Source organism: Anastrepha obliqua, chromosome 1 (genome assembly GCF_027943255.1).
Source record: "Anastrepha obliqua isolate idAnaObli1 chromosome 1, idAnaObli1_1.0, whole genome shotgun sequence".
In the NCBI taxonomy this organism is placed as follows: Eukaryota; Metazoa; Arthropoda; class Insecta; order Diptera; family Tephritidae; genus Anastrepha; species Anastrepha obliqua.
In genome coordinates this window covers 28193903-28214727 of record NC_072892.1, presented here as the reverse complement: position 1 = coordinate 28214727, position 20825 = coordinate 28193903, and the positions used below count along the sequence as shown (strand labels likewise).

Here is a 20825-nt window from a genome sequence, read left to right as displayed (position 1 = left end):
GAATTGAATGAAATGAAAAATGAGAAGATTTGCACTTAGATATTAAGGTCTTTCTTTCCCTGTACACATCACAATACCACATCTAAGCCCAGCATCAAAACGCACAACACAAATTGCCGGAGAGCCTCGGCCAAACTTCAAACAAATGATGTTTGTAAAATGTTTGCGAATTGTAAAATTATTATACATACATAAATACTCTCATTACCAGTTAGTTGCTCATAATTATATTGCATTTATTCTGCCTTGTACACAGCCTGTAAAATTTGCATGTCGTTTCCGCAAAATATTATAAGCCAATCGGGCAAAGTTTCAACATTTTTTACCCTCCAAAAAAAGTTGAAATGAGCGTTGCCCAGCGGATTTTAATTTGCCTGTGTACACAAATTTACGTTGTGCAACGAAAAAAATAATCATTTTGCCTTCAAATGCAGCAAATTTACCCCTCTGAATAGAATGCAGTCACACATCCTAGTTAAGAACAATTGATGCAGTTGCACAGTACATATGGAGCAAGGCTAATGCCTCGCGCTCTGCTGGACTCTGGATAACAAATATTCTTCAACTCGGACCGCATAGCCGAAATATTAAAGGTCATGCAAACCAAGGTGATATATGGATATTAGTGGAATTAATTCCGTGTCTACCATGTCACGGTACGAAGCTATTTTCGAAAGGAAATCACTGCAAATGCATTTGCAGCACTTCTCGCACTCAAAGAGAAAACCATTAATAAAAAGTTCATAAACGCAAAGCCAGTAACAATTTACAAGTTTTATGAGCAGATGATTCAATTGTTGGTTGGTAAATTCATTAAAATTCAATATTTTTTCGGTTAAGTTACCTCGTATTATATAAAAAATAATAATAAAATAATAAAATACATAGCACCACATGATTTTATTTTGTCCATACTAATTCGTTCCATTTCATCATCGCTGTCAGATGAAGAAAATTCTATTAGCAATCACAGCTTTCTTCATATTTACAAGTATGAAACACATAAGATACATTCAATGCTCCCGATTTGTATTCCGGAAAATGCAGCAACGGTGACTGAAGGCTGTGGCTCAGAGATACATACCTCTACATCATTGCCCAATTCCTATGAAACATATAACTTCAAATAAACTTCATAAATTTTATTTAAAATATATTTACTTGCACTCTCGATTTTATTCAACATTATTAATTAAATTTAAAAAAAAAAAAAAATTAATAAATAATTGGCGCGTACACTTCTGTTAGGTGTTTGGCCGAGCTCCTCCTCCTATTTGTTGTGTGCGTTTTGATGTTGTTCCACAAATGGAGGGACCTACAGTTTCAAGCCGACTCCGAACGGCAGATATTTTTATGAGGAGCTTTTTCATGGCAGAAATACACTCGGAGGTTTGCCATTGCCTGCCGAGGGGCGACCGCTATTAGAAAAATGTTTTTATTAATTTTGGTTTCACCGAGATTCGAACCAACGACCTCTCAGTGAATTCCGAATGGTAATCACGCACCAACCCATTCGGCTACGGCGGCCGCCGTTAAATTTAAAACTTTGGCTAAATTCGCAAATTTTAATTCGTATTTAATTTTACTTTGCGATCAATTGTTTTTCTTACCTACAAATTTTTACAAATAAAAGTTTATCCAGTAAAAACTTGCCACTTCTTCTCAAACGTAATGTCATTGGTCGACATGAAAACCCATATTAGTATGAAGGGTTTTAAGTGCATGGTGATGGTGGTAAATTATCGATTTTGTAGACTGCCTTCTCTGATTGTATCTAATTTATAGTGAATAAAGTGGTTTACCTCATATTTGTGTCGAAAGTTTGAGAAAATTTGGGCTGAATGCTGAAGACCACAATTTAGATTTATTTTTGAAGTAATTTTTATCTTCTACTAGCAGATTGCTATTGGCACAGTCCTGCAGCTTATGGATGAGCTTAAATAATCACGTACATATCTGAGCTGTGGAAAATTGTATATTGGAAAGTCTCTGATTACTGTCTTTGCGCAGAATAATGCATAGCCTTATGGATGGCAATACTTTAAACTGTGCCACGAGCAGCGGAAGCAATAATGAACAAGGGAGCTTTGACATAAAAACCACTGGAACTATTTTAAATGCAGTTCCCAAAGGTCAAAGAAATTTTAAATTGCTCTCGGACCCAGCGTTGATAAAAGGTGCTAGCAAAATATATCGTTACGATGGTGTGGTGGGAGCAGATCAAGCGTATTCTTCTGTAATACCAAGGGACCCGCGAAACCCAATAGTTCGCATGCGTGCAAAGCCGGTGGACCCCATGATCCTCATCGTTCCACGGTAAAAATAAATATAGCAGTTTATTTTAATGTAATTCTAATAAATTGCTATCTTTCAGTTTGAAGATCGACCAAAATTACGTTGGACAACCTCCGTTAATTGAAATTACTGTAACAAATTTGAATGACAATATAGATCGGCAATTTTTGGGAGGGATGTTAAGTAAATGTGGTCTCTACGATGAGCTCTTAATATATCACCATCCGTCAACTAATAAACACCTTGGTGTTGCACGCATCGTGTTTGAAAATGCAAAAGCCGCCCGGTTATGTATTGAAAAATACAACCAAAAATCTGTTATGGGCAAGGTACTACCAACGCAAATTCCGTTGCCGTTAAAACTAATTTATTTCTTCTAGGTGCTAAGCGTTTTTCACGATCCGTTTGGAAGAATATGTAAACAAACAATAGAAAACCTTGCGTCAGGAAAATCAAAGCAAGTTTCTAACGTAGGTATTCCAGGTAATAATATATTCACATCTCAACCAAGTAGTGGAATGCTTCAAAATACTTCGACACATGAAACTCCAGATTCTCAGCGTGTATACCAATCTGAAGATGGTTTTAATGCTACCGCGTTACCCGTATATCAAACTTTCCGAAAAGATCGGGATTTTTTGAAAAATGATGCTCACATGTACAGGAGATATACGGGGAGTGAATATCAACATCGTGATTCCAGAATTAAGGAACACAAATATTCGTCGGTAAGACAGGAGCGTATAAAACAATATAGTAGACAGGAATTCGACCAAGATCACCTTAAAGAAAGAAGTAGAGAGCGTGGTGGTCGCCGAGATCGAGAACGTGATAGAGATTACAATAAATTACGACACCGAGAACGTGACGTTGACAGACGCCGAGACCGTGATACATCCAGCGAACGCGATTACCGCAAAAAAAGTGTCACAAGATCAGAAAAAGATCGGGAAAAAAATAAATGTCATAATAAAAGATTTCCAACACAGTCAGCAAGACAATATGATTTGCAGGATAATTACATTTCAAATTTACCTCCTCCTGATACATATTATTTGCACCATCATGAATCTTCGATTCCACACCAATCTGTGCAGACTTTAGGGTCATCAATTAACATTACATCCGAGCAAACTTACAGATATTCTTCATATGGGTATAATACCGAGTCATCTCAAAATTCTTGGATCGTACAAAAAAACTGGAATGTTCCGCAAACTCCAGCACCGCCACCAGTCGAAATTCCGCCCCCTCCTCCCCCGGATAGAACACCAAATTGGGACGACCCAGAACCCCTGCCTCCAGGACAGTCCACTCCTGAAAAATACGTAGAATCGCAAAAAATAAACAAACTATCGCAATCACCTGTCTGTGCAACAAAAGAAGATTCTATATCGATAGATAAAAGTGATATAAATGAGTCAGGAAACGTCGACTTGGATACTCGAATAGAAATGATGTTTAAACGAAAATCGTTCGGAAATGCTCCACCATTTCTTCAAATTGATAGTAGTGAGTCAGAAGTTGAAAACTCCAAAGTAAAGCATGATAATAATGAAGTAAGTTCAGAGACTAAAGAAAAAACTAAAAATAAAACATCCGCACATGTTAAAAGAAATACAAAAAAGTCGTGTATATATGAGCAAAACGATGCTAGTGATATTTCTTCAAGTGATGACGAAATTCTCCTAAAAAAAGAATCGTCAAGTCCAATTCGAACGAACAAAGAAGAAGACCGGATGTCTTTATCAAGCCTTTCGTCTCACGATGGTGCCCAACGCCGCGAAAAACCGCCTCCACCAAGTGCTATCTTAGGAAAAAATTCTAGTTCGGCGGAACCAGTTGTAAGATCAAATTTTACATCCTACTACTCTAATCATGAAAACGGGTATTATAAACAGAATTTGGGGTATCCTTTACTTCATACCGATACTTCTACATCACATCATTTTCCTAACCCGGCGTATATGCATTCAACTTACATGCCTGGTTTTGGAAGTATGACTTACGGTTCATATAATGAGGAGTTCGGTCATTGTACTCAAACATATGCCAATGATAATTATAGAATATATTCAAATTATGCCTACCACCAAAATGATCCTTTCAAGAAACAAATAGATGCAGTGGTGGAGCGTGTGAGCAATGAATTAAAGCAGATACTTAAACGTGATTTCAACAAGAAAATGATTGAAAACACAGCTTATAAAAATTTCGAGTCTTGGTGGGATGACCAAATGCAAAAAAGTCGTCATAAAGAAAGAAATTCAGTGGTAGATGATAAGTTTACCAAATCAATAGCGGGACGGACTGATAAAGCACCAGATATAAACCAGATAATTAATAATCAGTGCGATATATCTGATTTGTGTTCATTTACTAGCCTTGGTCTTCGAGCGTCGATTCCGAAATTGCCATCATTTCGTCGTATTCGAAAAGATTCCATTCCTCAGGCTAAGGATGATTATGAAAAGCATTTAAGTGATCAAGATGAAATGGTTCAAGGTTCTGATTCGGAAAAGGATGATGCTACTTCAGGCATCAACACGCTTCGTAATAAAAGTGAAAAGATTGTTACCGTTTCAGAACTTTTGTCGAATTCTGTTCGAAAAGCCAGCTCCTCTAGTTTTTCGTCTTCAACGTCTGAGGAGAGTAGTGAAGAGGGGCAGTCAAGCGATGAAAGCGCCTTATCTGAGGACGACTTCGGTTCGTGTTCTGAAAATGATTCTGCACGTGAGAATGGAAAGTGTAACGTACTAATGAAACAAAGAGCGCCAGAAATTAGTTCTTGGAAAGAGGAAAGTAAAAAGTTAAAAAAGCCTACAGGCTTGAAAAACTATATTTATTCAGATAGTGATGAGGAACAAAACAGCTATCGAAATAGGAAAGGAGAAAGCAATACTGTAGGATATGTAAAACAGTCCAAAGTACATGGAGACTTTTCCATTACGGCCGATTTAGAAGACATTAGCAAAGACAGTACTATAACGGTTGAAGGGGAAAGTGAGGAAAAGGGCAATAAACTTGAAAGTGATAATTTAAGTGTCACCACTGAAAATGAAGGTTGTACAACATTCACACGCGAATCAGTTCAAGACAAGGATGCCGCAAAATTAGCTAAAAACATATCTAATTTTGAGTATGACCGCATATATAGTGACTCGGAGGAAGAGCGGGAATATCAAGAACGGCGTCGCCGTAATACTGAGTATATGGCTCAAATAGAACGAGAGTTTCTGGAGGAGCAAGCCCTTAAACAGCGCGAAACTCAAAATGAAAAGGAGAGTGCAGGAGACGGAAGACGGAATCCATATACCTCAAATGATTTTTCAATGCTATCGAATCAAGCTGAAAGTCATACCATAAAAAATGTATCGGATATCCAAAAATCTACAGTAACTGCAGAAAGGACAGAAGATAGTACCAATTTGCTTGTCAAGAAAAACGAGAAGAGCGAGGTAAAGAGAGATATAACTTTTGCCATTGCCTCCAGCAAAGATAAGGATGACGTAAAATATGAAGAAAAGCAGGAAATAAAACGAAAAACACAATCGATTACTGTTTCTGTTCCTTCACAAAATACGGCCTCGAAATTGGGTGAAGTATGCAACGATCAGGAACTTAAATTATCGAATGGATTTGACAGAGAAAGGAGTACTAAGCTGCATTATGAAAAGTTGTCAACAAAACAAGAATATAGCGAAGATGTGAAAATGTCGCCATCGTCTGATGGTGGCTCAAGTCAAGCAAGTCAGGCTAGTCAAGTGGCTCTAGAGCATTGCTATTCATTACCGCCACATGCTGATACATCGATAGGCCACAATCTGGAACCAACTCATATTTACTCCAACGGAGAGAATGCTACCGAGAAACAACAAAACTTGGCTCATGACCACGGTGGTTATGTAACTCTTACTTCTTCACAAAGTAACACAGAACTTTTTATTTCGGAAGAACAGATAGTCCAGCGGCAAAATACAAGGCCTGGGCCTGGGCGTCCGCGAAAGGACTCTACAAGAGTTCGAAGAAAAAATGGCTCAAAACAAAAATCATATACGCTTATTGCCGAAAAGAAGTCACTCCCTAAAGAAGTTTTAGTGCAAAAGTTGGCGTCACAGTCTAAATTTATTCCTTTGGAGCTCTTTAAAGTCCGTGATGCCACTGATGAGTTAATGGTACTTTATGAATTTCTTACCAAAGGAATTGACATTGAAGACATCGACTATATTCGAAAAAGTTATGAGATTCATCTTCAAGAAGACACTTATGGGTATTTAACTGGATACATATTAGGACTAGAGCATAGCACCTTATGTAAATATTTATTTTTATTTCACAGATTTTGGTTGAATAATACTCATTGGGTGGATCATTGTGTGACTGATCGTTCATTGATCCCGCCTCCGGCAAAAAAACGAAAAAGAGAAGATGAACTTAAGCGACATAAAACTGGATGTGCTCGCACAGAAGGTTACTATAAATTAGATATTAGAGAGAAGGCTAAACATAAATACCATCATGCGAAATCTAGTGCAGATAATGCTTTAAGCATTGATCGCCTCGACGATCAATTATTGCAATCGCATAATAAGTTGATATCTAAAATGCAAGGAATTTCACGTGAAGCACGATCAAATCAAAGACGTTTGCTTACAGCATTTGGCTCAATTGGAGAGTCTGAATTGTTAAAGTTTAATCAATTGAAATTCCGAAAGAAACAACTTAAGTTCGCCAAGTCGGCCATCCATGATTGGGGTTTGTTCGCGATGGAACCAATTGCGGCCGATGAAATGGTTATAGAATACGTTGGACAAATGATACGTCCTATAGTTGCTGATTTGCGGGAGACCAAGTACGAGGCAATAGGAATCGGCAGCTCATATTTATTTAGGATTGATATGGAAACAATTATTGATGCCACAAAGTGTGGTAATTTAGCTCGCTTTATTAATCACAGTTGTAACGTAAGTATTTGTATGTATGATACTTTCTCCTTAATGGAATTAATTCGTTTTTTTTACAGCCCAACTGCTATGCTAAGGTCATAACTATAGAGTCTGAAAAGAAGATTGTGATTTATTCCAAACAACAGATAGGAGTAAACGAAGAGATAACTTACGATTATAAATTTCCATTAGAGGATGAGAAAATTCCTTGCTTGTGCGGAGCACAAGGCTGCCGGGGGACTCTCAATTAATCGCAATGTTTTAGTTTTTAATATTACCTCATTAAGTAACTATATGTATATGTAGTTGAAATTCGTGTAATATGGTTTAGCGATACTGCTCTACCCAAATACCCTTCTTTTAGCATTTGTTAATTTGGTAAACTGTACTCTGCAGTGTATGCTACATTAAAAATCTTGTTCCTTAACGATGTATAAAATTCGTTTGGTTTCTGAAGCAGTAATTCTACTAAATGAAGAAATCTTGTTTGTGAAGAAAATTGTATACACAGTAAATATGAATATGTACTTGGTCCGTTACTGACCAAAATATTATTAAACTACCAAAGTGTAGTAAAGTTGTTTTAGTGAGGTAACGTGTTCCAGGTGCGTGCAAGTGGCTCATCTTAAAAAAAAGGCATCAAATACGGCCGCCGTGACCGGTCCGTTACTACCACAGAAATACAAAGATATAGCCAACATCGCTAATGCGCTCTCCTCCAACTTGAGGAAACCATCTGATTTTCTGACGTAACATGGGATATGAAAGCGATTTGTTTACAACAGAGGTCAGCATATTCTGAGATTGTGTTGGTCATATAAGAAAATGTTGAAAAAAGAATTTATAAGCCTGATTCAGATACATTTTATTCCACACTCTAAATTGGCTACTTCATATGTAGAAACATCAACCTTAAGCGTTTTTTCTTTTAATTTGACATCTAGCGATAGGCGAGTCCAAGATACTTTAGTCGACTGTTCAAATACTCGTATATCGATATTTTCTGTCGCAGACAAACTGCAAGTCGTGAATAGTCAAGCTTAAATTACAGTAATGCTACGTTCCCACGCTACGTAATTTGCTCTCATTCGTAATTCACTTTCCAATTACTCTTCGAAAAACATAATTCGCCAAACATAATTGTGATAACGAAGTACCTCATTTGTCAGGAATTCAGTCTTAATTACCTGGAGAATTATAAACAAATCTTTGCCTTCGCCTTAGCGAATCTATTAAAAGTGGTATCGATAAACCAGTCCCTTTTTTTTTTGAGCATGAAATGAAAGGTCTAAATGTCGTCGCTTCCAGCTCCATCTTCAAGTCGGTGGTGCACTACTTTCTTTTATCGCGATATTTCAATGTTCAAAACGTTGTTGTTGGTCCAGTTCCACCATCTTTAATAAAAGCGCCTTGGTATCCGCTAATTCTTATCGGGGATTCTGCACTATAATTTCAACATATTCATTCACTCGTTCAATAAGTCGTTGTTCAGACGGCAACGAAGTATCATTGGTTCATGTTTTTCTTATATCACTAACACAATCTTAGTTTTTGCGTAAACAAACTGCTGCGTGACAAGTGATGTCAGCCCATCAGCTGATTCTGTCAAATTTGTTAAATAGCTCACCTTTGAAATCATCCCACTATGGTTGTTCAGATAGCAACAAAATAACTTGAGCAAAAACAATGTTCATTTCTTCGTTTTATCACTAACATAATTTTTTCCACAAATTTACACAACCATTTCACACACTCCTCCAATCAGTCATTGGTCAGACGGTAATAAAGAGTGATTGGTTGATTTTTTCGTGTATTACTAACACAAGCTTAAGTTTGTTAAACACATCCCAAGTGACATCAGCACATCAGCTGATTTTGTCAAATTCGCTCAGAGCCGAATAACGGTCTGTTAAAGAGCATGGGTACATTCAAGACGAAATGAGTACTATGGAAGGTGTCTTCCCAAAAACAGCTACTTAATTTTTGTCGATTCTGACAAGTCTAACGTCAGGTCCCTTTCCTATATAGAACAAACAAAAGTAGTTGAAATTGCATGGGAACTGGCTTTGTAATATTGTGATTTGTGAGATTAAAACTAAACAAACTAATGAAAACGAAGTGCCGTGTGTCAAATGCATTTTTTGGCGTGTGTGTGCGCGTATAATTTATTGTGTTTGTTTTAATTGCTTTCGCGTACTCTTCCTCTTCACAAACAAGTAATTCCCCTTCCTTTTGCATGTTTATTCATGAGCTCCGACGACACGGCGAATTCAGAAGGCGCAACAATGTATTATATAGGGTCCGCCGTATAACTTAACAGAATTAAAAATGCTATAAAAAAGAAACTACTCAATATTTTTCCAAACTGTTTTTTTTATTTTGAAGTACAATCCTTCCGTTTAATGATGGAATTCAACCTCATTCATATGGCTGCCTCGGCTACCATACCAAGGTATCTCGGCCACAGCAGCAATGTTTTCGGGTGTACGCACGGTTTTTGGTCGGTCACGCGTTGGTTTGTCAATAAGCAACCCAGTTTTTCTTACTTTTTCGCAAAGTAACGCACAAACGCTTCAATCGGTGCTTTTCTTCTTCCCAGCGTTCTTTGAGCGTATACACAACCATTTTCCTTCAGCGGAAGAATAAAACTAATTTTCTGTCAAATCAGATGACAGCTAAGTGTTACCATTCTTATATAATACCTAGTTCAAATCCGTAACGATAGATGGCGGGTCCTGTATCATCCTTACTCAAAAATGTCAAATTTTAATATCTTAGAGTAAAAAATAAATAATTACGGTTCATGGTCCATGAATGAATGGTTGAATGAGAAAATCAATATCGTAATCATTCTGCTACTAACTCACTAAAAATTTTAGAAACTCGCAATACAATTATTTAGATTTGATTACTACTAAGGTGGTAACATTATCTTCTGCTCAAATATGAAGGAGACGGTATCAATAAAACGCTCCGCGGATGACATATGGCAAAAAAATGTTTTTGTTTTTTGGTAAGACTGTTATAAGCTTACATGACGAATTTCAGTGTGATATGTCACATAGTTTGTTTTCTGTGCTACTGTAAACAAGTCAAGCTCGAGTGTGTTCTTCGAATTCTCTTTTATGACTTCAATTGGCTCAAAATGTTTTCCAACTTGAGCTTGGGAAACAGGAAAAAGTCACATGGAGCCATATCAGGCGAATACGGTGCTTGCGGAACGATATTAACATTATTTTTGTTCAAATAATCGCGAACAAGACGTGATGTGTGAGCTGGTGCCAAGGTGGATTTATTAAGGTGACAGCATTCACCCAGCTGAATTTTTCACCGTAGGTATGGCTTACGTCAAAATGATATCCTTTGTTTGTATGTATTGGTATGTTTGCATTCGTATGTTTACACTTGCTTGCTGATTTTGACGTGATGGTTGGACCAAACGCAACAACAAATACATGTAGTGTTTTACTTATATGTGTTTGCTGTCACCTGTAATAAATTCGCCTTGGCTGGTGCATTATCGTGATGCAAGAACCATGACTTGTTGTCCCACAATTCCTTCCTTTTGAGACGAATGTTCTCGCGCAAACGCTTTAAAACGTCTAAATAATATTCAGCGTTAACCGATTTTGCGATTTGTGCGATTTTCAAGCACAATTTCCTTTACTTTTCCGATGTTTTCGTCGTTTACTGATGTTGCTGGACGACGTTCATGAGGCAAGTTTTCAACCGATGTACGGCCCTCTTTGAACAATTTGTACCACTGGGAAACACGTGCACGCGATAGAGCATATGCCATATGTCATCCGCGGACCGTTTTATTGATACCGTCTCCTTCATATTTGAGCAGAAGTTACTTATAACTTAAAAACCCGAGTCATTCCAGTAACGTAGCATCGGCTGCCATGGGAATGTAAAGAGGCTTCTCTACTTCCCTACTTATGTCCCGTTTTACTTAGAGTCAGCTCTTCTCCGTAATCGCCAAAATTTTCGGCTCGCCTCGGGGTTAAAATTCTTTTTTAAGAGAATGGTTGGCGCGCAACTACTATTTGGAAGCACATAGGTTCAAATCTTCTCGCATGAAACACCATAATTTTATAAGTTTTTATCTAATGGCGTTCGGCCATCGGCAGTCAATGGTAAACCTCCGCTATTCGGAGCTGGCTGTAGGTCTCACTATTTGTGGAGCAACATCAAGACGCACACCAATTACTTACTTTCATAATGGGACACAAGGGACTTCAATGGGTAAACTTTTTTTCAATGTGGCATTGTAGTATATTACTTCTTATGATAGCACTGTAAAATTCAATAACACTTTTTTAAAAAGAAAATAAAAATACAAAATATGTTTTTGAAAAGTTTGTTTACGTTTCTCTTTAAAATTAACCCAGTCGTTTGTTATATAGATACGTTGCAAAAACAAGTGGATATTTATTTTAATTGCTTTGGCATTTATTTTTCAACATATTTGTTTTTGAAAATTTTGAAGTTTTGAACTGGGTTAGTTTTCAGATGGCGTTGACAATAAACCAAGGAGAATCTATTAAAGGTGGTATTGGTAAATCAGCTCATTTTGTTTTTTTTTTCTTTCGCCGTGTTCATGTGGCTGTCAGCTCAGAACGAAACAAGGCGAATTCGTTATTTGTTTTCTAGTGTTGTTTTCTGTTGTTATTTGTTTACTTTGCTTTGATAATCAAACGTACAGAACATTGTTTTTGATGCCACCACCTTTAACGAATGCGCCTTGCTGAAATTGAAACTTAACAATTGTTTCTTTTTTGTCAAAAGCAAAAGAGGGCGTCATGCGAGTCTGACACACTTTATTAAAACACTTTGCTTATGCAGAGATTTCGTTGTTGTGAAAGCTATCAAGCCTTCTAGAGTCTGTTGCGCGTGTTTCATTGTTCTTTCTTGCACGGATTTGAAAATGAAAAACATAGTTCCATTCTTCCATTATATCAATTTTGGTAAATAATCCTAATTGATACTCTACTGCTATCATGCGCAACTATAATTCATAAGTTGAAAACATCCGTTCCCTTGACAGAAATTTATTATTAAATTATTGATTATAATTACTTACGGTTCCTTGGACATCATTAAAATTATGTTTTTCTTAATTTTCAGCACCTGACGTTGAAATGGCAAATGTCCTAATTTTGACAAAGCTAAATCGTATATTATAGGACAAATTGAAAATATCGATAGCTTTTCAATTTTGCAAATTGTGTCACAGTAGCGACAATATGTAGTTAAATGACAAAAATTAAATAATTGATTTTAATGTACCAAATTGTTTATAAATATACAAAAAACGGCAAATCTCTATGAACATTCTTCTTGGCTCTTTCTGACGCATCGGGCAACTTTTCTTTTAAACTCTGGATACGACTCCCTCCATTCTTTAGCAGCATCGACATTAGCTGGAGACTCGTCGTTGGGGTCAGCCAGCATTGATATCACAGATATCAAAATGGTTTCAACGGTGTGTACTGGCAACCAGCGTTCAGACGCTTTTTCGTAGCCCCACTTATCATCACCTGGTTCATGTAAAATGGAAATGCAAACATCGCCATTTTTTTCAATGTTGGGATGCCAAATTTCTGTCACAAACTTCATTCGAGGAGGGCGTAGAGGGTATTCCTTCGGAAAATACAAATGTGCTTTGAAAAAGCCCCCTTCACTGCAAGTAAAAAAAATAAAATTATCATGGGTTTAATGGTGTTTATAAATATTCGTAAATTATTCCCTTTCTATAATTTATCTTAGTAGGAGCTGGTGGGAAAACTATTGTAATCGGGGTTCTTCTGTCAATACATTTATGTTACAGTTGAACACACAAACTAAGTACGTGTAATAATCAGTATAATGCCACACGCTTTGAAAAAAGGATGTAAAGGAAAATAGGAAATGCTGCATTTTTGTTCGTATATCTATTTTCATTTGCGTGCAACCAGTAACACAATATTATTGTCGTTTCCACGACAGTCGTTACCGAAACGACCCGGATTTATATCCGGCCAAGGACTGTCACTCCAGCAGCATTCACCGTATGTACATAAGTATGGGGAATGTTTATGCTGCTACAACAACAGCAACAACAACAATATTATTGTCAATTCCATTGAATTGTTATGCTTACTTAAAATTGGAAAGTGATGATATTGATAAAAGCATTTGCATTTAATTTTAGTTGAAATATTTTGAATAAAGTATAAAAACGAAATATAGTGAAGTTGATGAAACCACTTTAATGGGGAAAAGCTGGAGGTTCCAGGCAGTGAAAAACCGAGAAGAGCTCACGAGATATTCGTTCCATTTGGAATACAAGCTATAGATGTCATTGCCGCACACCATTAGCCATCGTTAGCATAGGAGACTAATAGATAAAATATTTCACAGTCCACCTCTTTCGTCCTGGCGGGGGGCCGTCGGTTGGATGGTTGGTTGTATCTTTTGGATATCATCCAGTAGTGTGAGATGGCTGACTGTAACGAAAGCCTTCGATAGATTCATCGCTACTAAGACAGTCCTCTCGCAGAGCAGATTTTGGCATTCAGTGTTATGATGGTACTGTGCACTCTGAGGGCGCCATGTTGATGTGTAGCTGGGCACAAGAATTTCGTGAAGAGAGTTATCGGGGGATAAGACTCCCTTTTGTTGGCAGGTTTCCGAGGTTTCAATAATGGGCATACCTGCTTTCCAATTGACAGAATGGAATAAATAAATATTTTTCAAAGCATCTTTTTTGAACGAACTTAGTATAATAATAATGACTAAGTTTTCATGGAATATGTTGCATTATATTAAAGATGGAGAGTATAATAATTTGTTTGCAAAAACCAGTGTCATACTTCACTACTACTTGTTAAAAAAACAAATAAATATTATAGATATCAACTTACTAAAGTGTATCCGGAGGTCCTATTATAAGAACTTCCCATCGAAATATGTCATTCTCATCAATCAATCCTGCCGAAAATCCTTCAACGGGATTCTTATTCAATTCTAAAATGAAGAAAAAATATATATTATAATATTAATATTTAATATAAGTGGTGCTTAATCATAGTCCTGAGTTAGAACACGCTTTAGTAAGAGTAATACTAAAAAGATAAAGTCAACCACATTTTTAAGTATGTATATCATATTCAGTCACATGTTCTACTAAGAGCTTACTTTGCGCAAACTCCATTACTTTACAAAAAATCTGTTGCCGATTACTGTCAAACACGCGTTTTGACGTTTACCTAGTCATTGTTTCCTTTAAATTATTTTCTGGTCGCTCTGGGTGATATGTATGTAATATGTAATTTTGAGATTATAAAGAATTAAATATTTTTAGTCAATGGATTTTAGTGTCTCTTTGGCGCATCAAATTTATACATGTAAGAAGACAGGCTCATAGGCGCGCAATCAACTAAATTTGAAAATTATTTGCAAGATAAATTCCGAATGTTCTGTCAAACCTTGCTGGCAAGATGGCAAAAATCTCATAGAAAGGTCAATGGATTTCAAACTGAAAATGTTGAATCGTTTAAAACTAAAGTCTTAAATTTTGATCCGAAGTCGACGCAAAGCATTTCGAAAGTTGGACATTCCTAGTTGCTCACAGAGCAAAAATACGAGATATGACGAACTTTTCTTCCATTTTTGGACGGCCCCTTTTTGTTATACTGATATTTGGATTTCGGACATTTGAGCTGGTGGTTTAACGCCGTGACTGTACTCGTTAAAACACTGGCAGTCCTCGGCCTCGGAGTACGTTCCGAACCCATCGCCTTGGGTTGGTTGTATAAATGCGATTGGTCCCTTCTTTACTTTTGGCTTCATAGGGGGCCGTGATTTAGTGGTACTAGATCAGATCGCCAGCGCCAGTAAGAGGTTCCCCCCCCCTAAATTTCTGGAGGCTTCACAAGTCCTCTGTTAGGCCTAAGCGGCAGAGAGGTGGAGCAGGAGGAGGAGGGCTTCTATGATTGACGTATGGCTACCAGAATCTTAGAACATTACAGCAACCAAAATGCTTCCAAGTTATTTATTCCTTTGAAGAACTAAAAGCATAATTTTGCCTAATTTCAGCAATACCGATATTAGGGTTTTCAGCCAGGAATATCCTACAGGAGAACTACGGCTTATGTTGGCCTATAAAGCACACGAGCATGTGATAAGAGTCATCACCTGTGATGCTGAGGAAGGAGAGGGGACGTTTTCGGGTTCATATTGCTCAAGCACAGCAATATCTATGCCGCAATTTATGGCGTTATTCGGAAATTCAGGTGAACTTTTATTTCGCCCCAGAGGGCAAAGAATATCTTAACCATCAATATAATTACCGATCGTACTTACACCCTTTGTTCCTCCTATTTGTGGTGTGCGTATTCCCTTTTTTTTGATGTTTCATGTTCAATGTGAACCTATATTCCCCAGTCCGCCTGTAAACTGGTTCAGCAAAAAGTCAATTCATCAGAATAGCTTACCGTTAGGAAGTAAGCAATTCCTGCTGGGCTGCTAACGGAACCACCCTTGCAAGCATTTGCTATGTTGTAGCAGCATTTGCTATAGACTGAACCACCTCTAAGGTACATCATTAGTCAACTCTTTTACTACACTGACGAACTCCAGGACCAAACACACTTACTGGATCAAACAGTATGCAGATAAGCTGCCCTCCGAATGCCTTCGTCGAAGTCCAACCACCACCAAACTCAGACGAAGGGATCAGCTTCCTCTTAAGACCCGCGTTATCTTGCCATCTTCTCGTTTAGAAGATTTATTATAGTATTTTATGCCAAATATTTTTGGAATACAATTTAATCTCTTATATTCCTTTGCTGCAAATATTTTTTGCTGTTTTCCAAAAAAGAAAAAAAAGGGAACATCTACTGAGAGGTTAGAGACTTAAAATGTTCCCAGTTGTTTTTTACATATCATGGCGGTGAGCTTTTTTGGATTCTAATGCAAGGTGGCGCAAAATTATATATTTATAATTCACCCTAAGATTTAACACTTTTGAAATTGGCGTCATTTGGTGCAGGCGTAAAAATAGCTTATTTTGTTGAATAGGCACATTTATTTTTTTAATATAACAAAATCACGCCTTTAGGGACTCACTGATCCCGACAACTATCATGAAATTTGTCGATTTTTGGCTCAAATCTCACTACAAGCTTGGTGAACTTAAAGCAGCTCCTTCAATCCGGAAGCAATACGGTACACTAGAGAGGGCTAGTTTACTGTGACGACAGCCCGTGGTCGGGAAAAAGCCGAGTCATTCCGGTAACGTAGAACCGGCTGCCATGGGAATGACGGACAGTGTACAGATAGGCCATAAACGACATTCATCGGGAGACTCTCACCACCTTCTTAAGCTCCCGACCCCTGAATGCCGTTATCGTAGTCCAAGCACCACCAATCGTAGACGAAGAGCTCCAATTACCCCAAGAGTCCCGCGTAACCTTGCCACAATTACATTCTGGATACTATAGCAGGTTAAACTTCTACTTATCCAGAATCGACCCCGACATACTAAACATATGTCCAGCATGTGAAGGCACCCCGCACGACACTAACCACCTTTTAACATGCCCCCACTCATCTAACACCCCTCTGGACCCAACCCATCGAAAGAGCTAGTATCCTGGGCCTACCGTTAGATGAGCTAGACGAAGACGACCGGTGATTACGCTACACTGACAGGGCAAAGGTACTGCTAAAACAACCACAACATCTGGAAGCAATACAAATAATTGCAAAAATTTAGAAAATCTTTAATTTATGTTGTTGTTGTAGCAGCATAAACATTCCCCATACATACGGGGAATGCTGCTGGAGTGACAGTCCTTGGATATAAATCCGGGTCGTTTCGGTAACGTAGAACCGACTGTCGTGGAAACGCTTTAATTTATGTCGTTAGATATGCATCGGAAAAATTCTAAATAAATATTAAATTGGATTTTTATTTAATGCAGATTAAATAACCAATACCTATAATATTTTTTATTTCAGTACTAATTAGCTGCTTTGTGGAGCTAAAGAAAAGAATATAATAACATTTTCCCCTCTTTCTTCATCCTACGTAAATGAAACATTTTAAAAGTGAGTGTCAAATCTCTCTTGTCATAACATACCTAACCTATTATAGTTGAACTATTAATTGGAACACTACACGATATACAGAAAATCAGCGAATATGAAGGAATTGACTGATTTGCTGATGAAATAAGGTATATAACACCGGGTTGTTCAGAACAGAATTTGGGAAAACCATATTATATTGCTGATATACGAAAAAATCGACGTAGCCACCGGATAGGCAAATCTTGCATGCTATCCTTCTTGGGCACACTGTATACACTGTGAATTAGGTGTTCTGTCAAAGGAACGATATTGACAAAAGAATCTCAAAATATCTTTTTTTGCGCTATACAGTTCCCTTCAATAAGCAAATATGGTCTTAAAAAACCTGATTTTACTAATTTTCTGGATGCTCTCTAGGGACTTTTGGAGGTTAAGAGTTCGATAACGTTAAATGTTGGTCCATACCCTTTCCGATGGGGATGGTAAGAAATAACACGCCCTCTAGACCTGCGCTCACCAATCAATTCTGGCCACAAAGAAAAGTTTAACCCCCCCACCCCCCCTTTTACAATGAAAAATTTGGTGTAGTTAGAGGCAGCATAAATACAATAGATCCGACAATTTTTGGGTTTTTTGATGTGCGTATTTTCTACTTAGTTTTCCCTCACGCTGATTTTTTTTGTTAATAGCAAAACTCTAGTAGATATATGGAGGATTCCACATAAATATTTGTGAAGAAATAAAAAGTATTTTCGTGTGATAGCACCGCTTATTAAAATTTTAGAATTCACAAAAAATTTAATGAACCGTGCAATTGAATCATGCTATACAAGGGCTTTTGCTTTAAAGATATTGAGCTTCTGAAAATATAGAATTTGCTAGTTTTCATTTTATTCCTGCGGTAACACGCCAATTTCGGCATCGTGATAGGAATGGTGTTTGTGACCAATTCCGTATTGATTTACCTTATTATTGACCACATGTTAATTCAAGAAATTTTCAGCAATACATACATATTTTATTTACTAAAACACCAATTGTCAGTCCAAAATTTAACCACTAGAACTACTAATATTGGTAATTAAATGTACCCATGTCGCGTAGTTTTTTTGCATTTGTAAGAGATATATTTGGTGGAACACTTAATAATGTGAAATCACAATCAAATATTTGAGAACTGGAACAAATAAACTATTTATATATCGAAACTCACCTGCTAATTGTTTTTTTAAAAGTAAAGACGATTGCAACTCAGACATTTTCTAAACCAAGTTCTTGAGTCACTTTTTAAGAAAACTAAATTCTATTGAGACAAATCTATATTAACTACTATTGCTGCTTATAGTTTCTCAACAGTGTGTAATTCCACCACCACTACAATTTTGCAAACGAAGAGGTTCCGTTCCTCCTAACAGCAAAATTTTAGCATCCGCACAACTTAGATATGTGCAAAACCAAACTTATCGATTTTTAACAGTATATGCTTGCCAACTCTACCAATATCTTATGGAAATAATCATGTTTCTTTTCTCAAAATTACATCAAGTCTATTCGATGAATGCATTGTAATACTCTAATGTTATGTAATAACGCGCAATTCGCTCTCTTCGTTTGTTGATTTTATTTTGGTTAACACTTTCCCATGAAAATCAGCATAGACAACGATTTCATGATAGTCCGCAAGATAATTGTGTTTGAATTAGGTACAAATGAGGCAATTCCATTCTGCAGATTTATAAGTAAAATCACTCTCAGCTAATTGTCTAAAAATTATCACAGCTGAGAGCACCTGATTCCAAAACGCTTTTCATGTATTATGTATGCAACCATGCTAGAAATGAATAAATTTAATAGAAAACCGTATCAAAACGCATAGAAATTACATCAAAACGCATAAAAAATATGATAGAAATTTAGATAATAAATCAAAAAAATTATCAATATAATATGATAAATAATCAATAAAAAAGCATTATTACAACTAAGATATATAATATAATTAAAATTTTCGTTATTGTAAACTTTCCAAGTCAATATTCCATATTTTATTATTTGTAATGTGACCATAAAAATGGCCGCCGCCATAGCCAAATGAGTTGGTGCGTGACTACCATTCGGAATTCAGGAGAACGTAGGTTCGATTCTCGGTGAAAACCCAAAATTAAGAAAAAGTTTTTTCTAATAACGCTCGCTTCTCGGCAGGCAATGGCAAACCTCCGAGTGTATTTCTGCCATGAAAAACCTCCTCATAAAGAATATCTGCCGTTCGGAATCGGCTTGAAACTGTAGGTCCCTTCATTTGTGGAGCAATATCAAGACGCATGTCACAAACACGAGGAGGAGCTCGGCCAAACATCCGTAAAGGGTGTATGCGTCCATTATATAATATATATATTCTAATGTAGCATAGCAACCCTCCCAAGGTGCCTATCAAATTCGCACAAGCAAGAAGAAAGACAAAGAAATGTTGTTGACGACATTTAGACCAATGGCTGGCCAAGCCAGTTTTGAATTATGCTGCACCCGTCTGGTCAGCTGGCTTTAGTTATACGCAGTGAACATGTCAGAATACTGCAATCAGAACAGATACGGGATGCCTTCTACTGTTTTCCCAGCAACACCTTCTCAATGAGTCTTCCATGGTCCCGGTTAATGAGCACAGCAAAATGCTCAATAAGCAATTTCTGCTAGAGTGTTAGTGCAGACATTTGCTAGGGCCTAAGCCCCCTCCCAGGTACATCAAGAAGCATCTATTCAACTACACTGACTAGATCCAGAATCGAGTACAACTACAACTATTGGACTCGACAATATACAGACAGACATTAAACGACATTCACTGAGAGACTCTTACTCCTTCTGCAACAACAACAACAACCGAGGTGAAGACAGATTCGAAGAAATTTTTGAATTCGCAACTCACATTGCAGAATCTATTGACATGGAGCTAGTACCTCCACCGCTCCTTTCCATTTTTTTATTGGAGATTTTTCAGTTGTTCACACATTTTAACTGGCTGAAATCATGGATGAAGTAATAATTGGTGTGTATTCCATGTTGCTGCACGGATTTATCTTGGATTTGGCCAAAAGGGTCCTGTCGTGTTAAAATATGGAGATACCTCTGAGTACCGGGTATGAGCGCAGTGTACAAGGCAGAAAAGTGTAAGTCATGTAAGTAAAGATGTAAGTCACCGTCGACGGAATCCGCAAAAATATGAAGCAATCATATGGGCTAATGTGGAGGGAGGCTCTGGTACAGGTGGAGGAGAGCGCTAATATAATCGTTGGATGAACACTAGTAAAAGCGGGAAAACCACGAGGATTCCAGAGTAAGAATATAATTTTAGGTCCCCAGTTATTATGGATGTGATTGGGAAATGCTGGGCGGTAGAAGTCATAGTAAACTACGACGGACCACAACGGGAAAGTAAGAATCCCAGGAGGCAAGAAGAAAAACTCTCGACTTCATAACGACCTGGTTGCATGAGGTATATATTCGACG

General features: G+C 37.3%; 2 protein-coding genes and 1 long non-coding RNA gene across 3 annotated transcripts; 1 reads left to right on the top strand and 2 right to left on the bottom strand.

The window, feature by feature from the left end:
• The first annotated feature begins 1765 nt into the window (after positions 1–1765).
• LOC129244754 (histone-lysine N-methyltransferase SETD1) lies at positions 1766–7756 on the top strand. The gene is made up of 5 exons (XM_054882573.1): positions 1766–2316; positions 2375–2624; positions 2676–6565; positions 6635–7259; positions 7319–7756. The coding sequence occupies exons 1-5, from the start codon at positions 2015–2017 to the stop codon at positions 7490–7492; spliced, it is 5241 nt and encodes a 1746-aa protein (XP_054738548.1). The 5' UTR covers positions 1766–2014; the 3' UTR covers positions 7493–7756.
• Positions 7204–7531, bottom strand: LOC129244760 (uncharacterized). Its single transcript, XR_008582385.1, has 2 exons — positions 7415–7531; positions 7204–7352 (listed from the first exon to the last, which is right to left on the bottom strand). It is a non-coding gene; the product is annotated as an uncharacterized LOC129244760 (long non-coding RNA).
• A 4754-nt stretch (positions 7757–12510) lies between the features above and the next one.
• On the bottom strand, positions 12511–18779 carry LOC129235354 (ubiquitin-conjugating enzyme E2 G1). Its single transcript, XM_054869163.1, has 3 exons — positions 18535–18779; positions 14150–14252; positions 12511–12927 (listed from the first exon to the last, which is right to left on the bottom strand). The coding sequence occupies exons 1-3, from the start codon at positions 18578–18580 to the stop codon at positions 12570–12572; spliced, it is 507 nt and encodes a 168-aa protein (XP_054725138.1). The 5' UTR covers positions 18581–18779; the 3' UTR covers positions 12511–12569.
• Positions 18780–20825: the final 2046 nt, after the last annotated feature.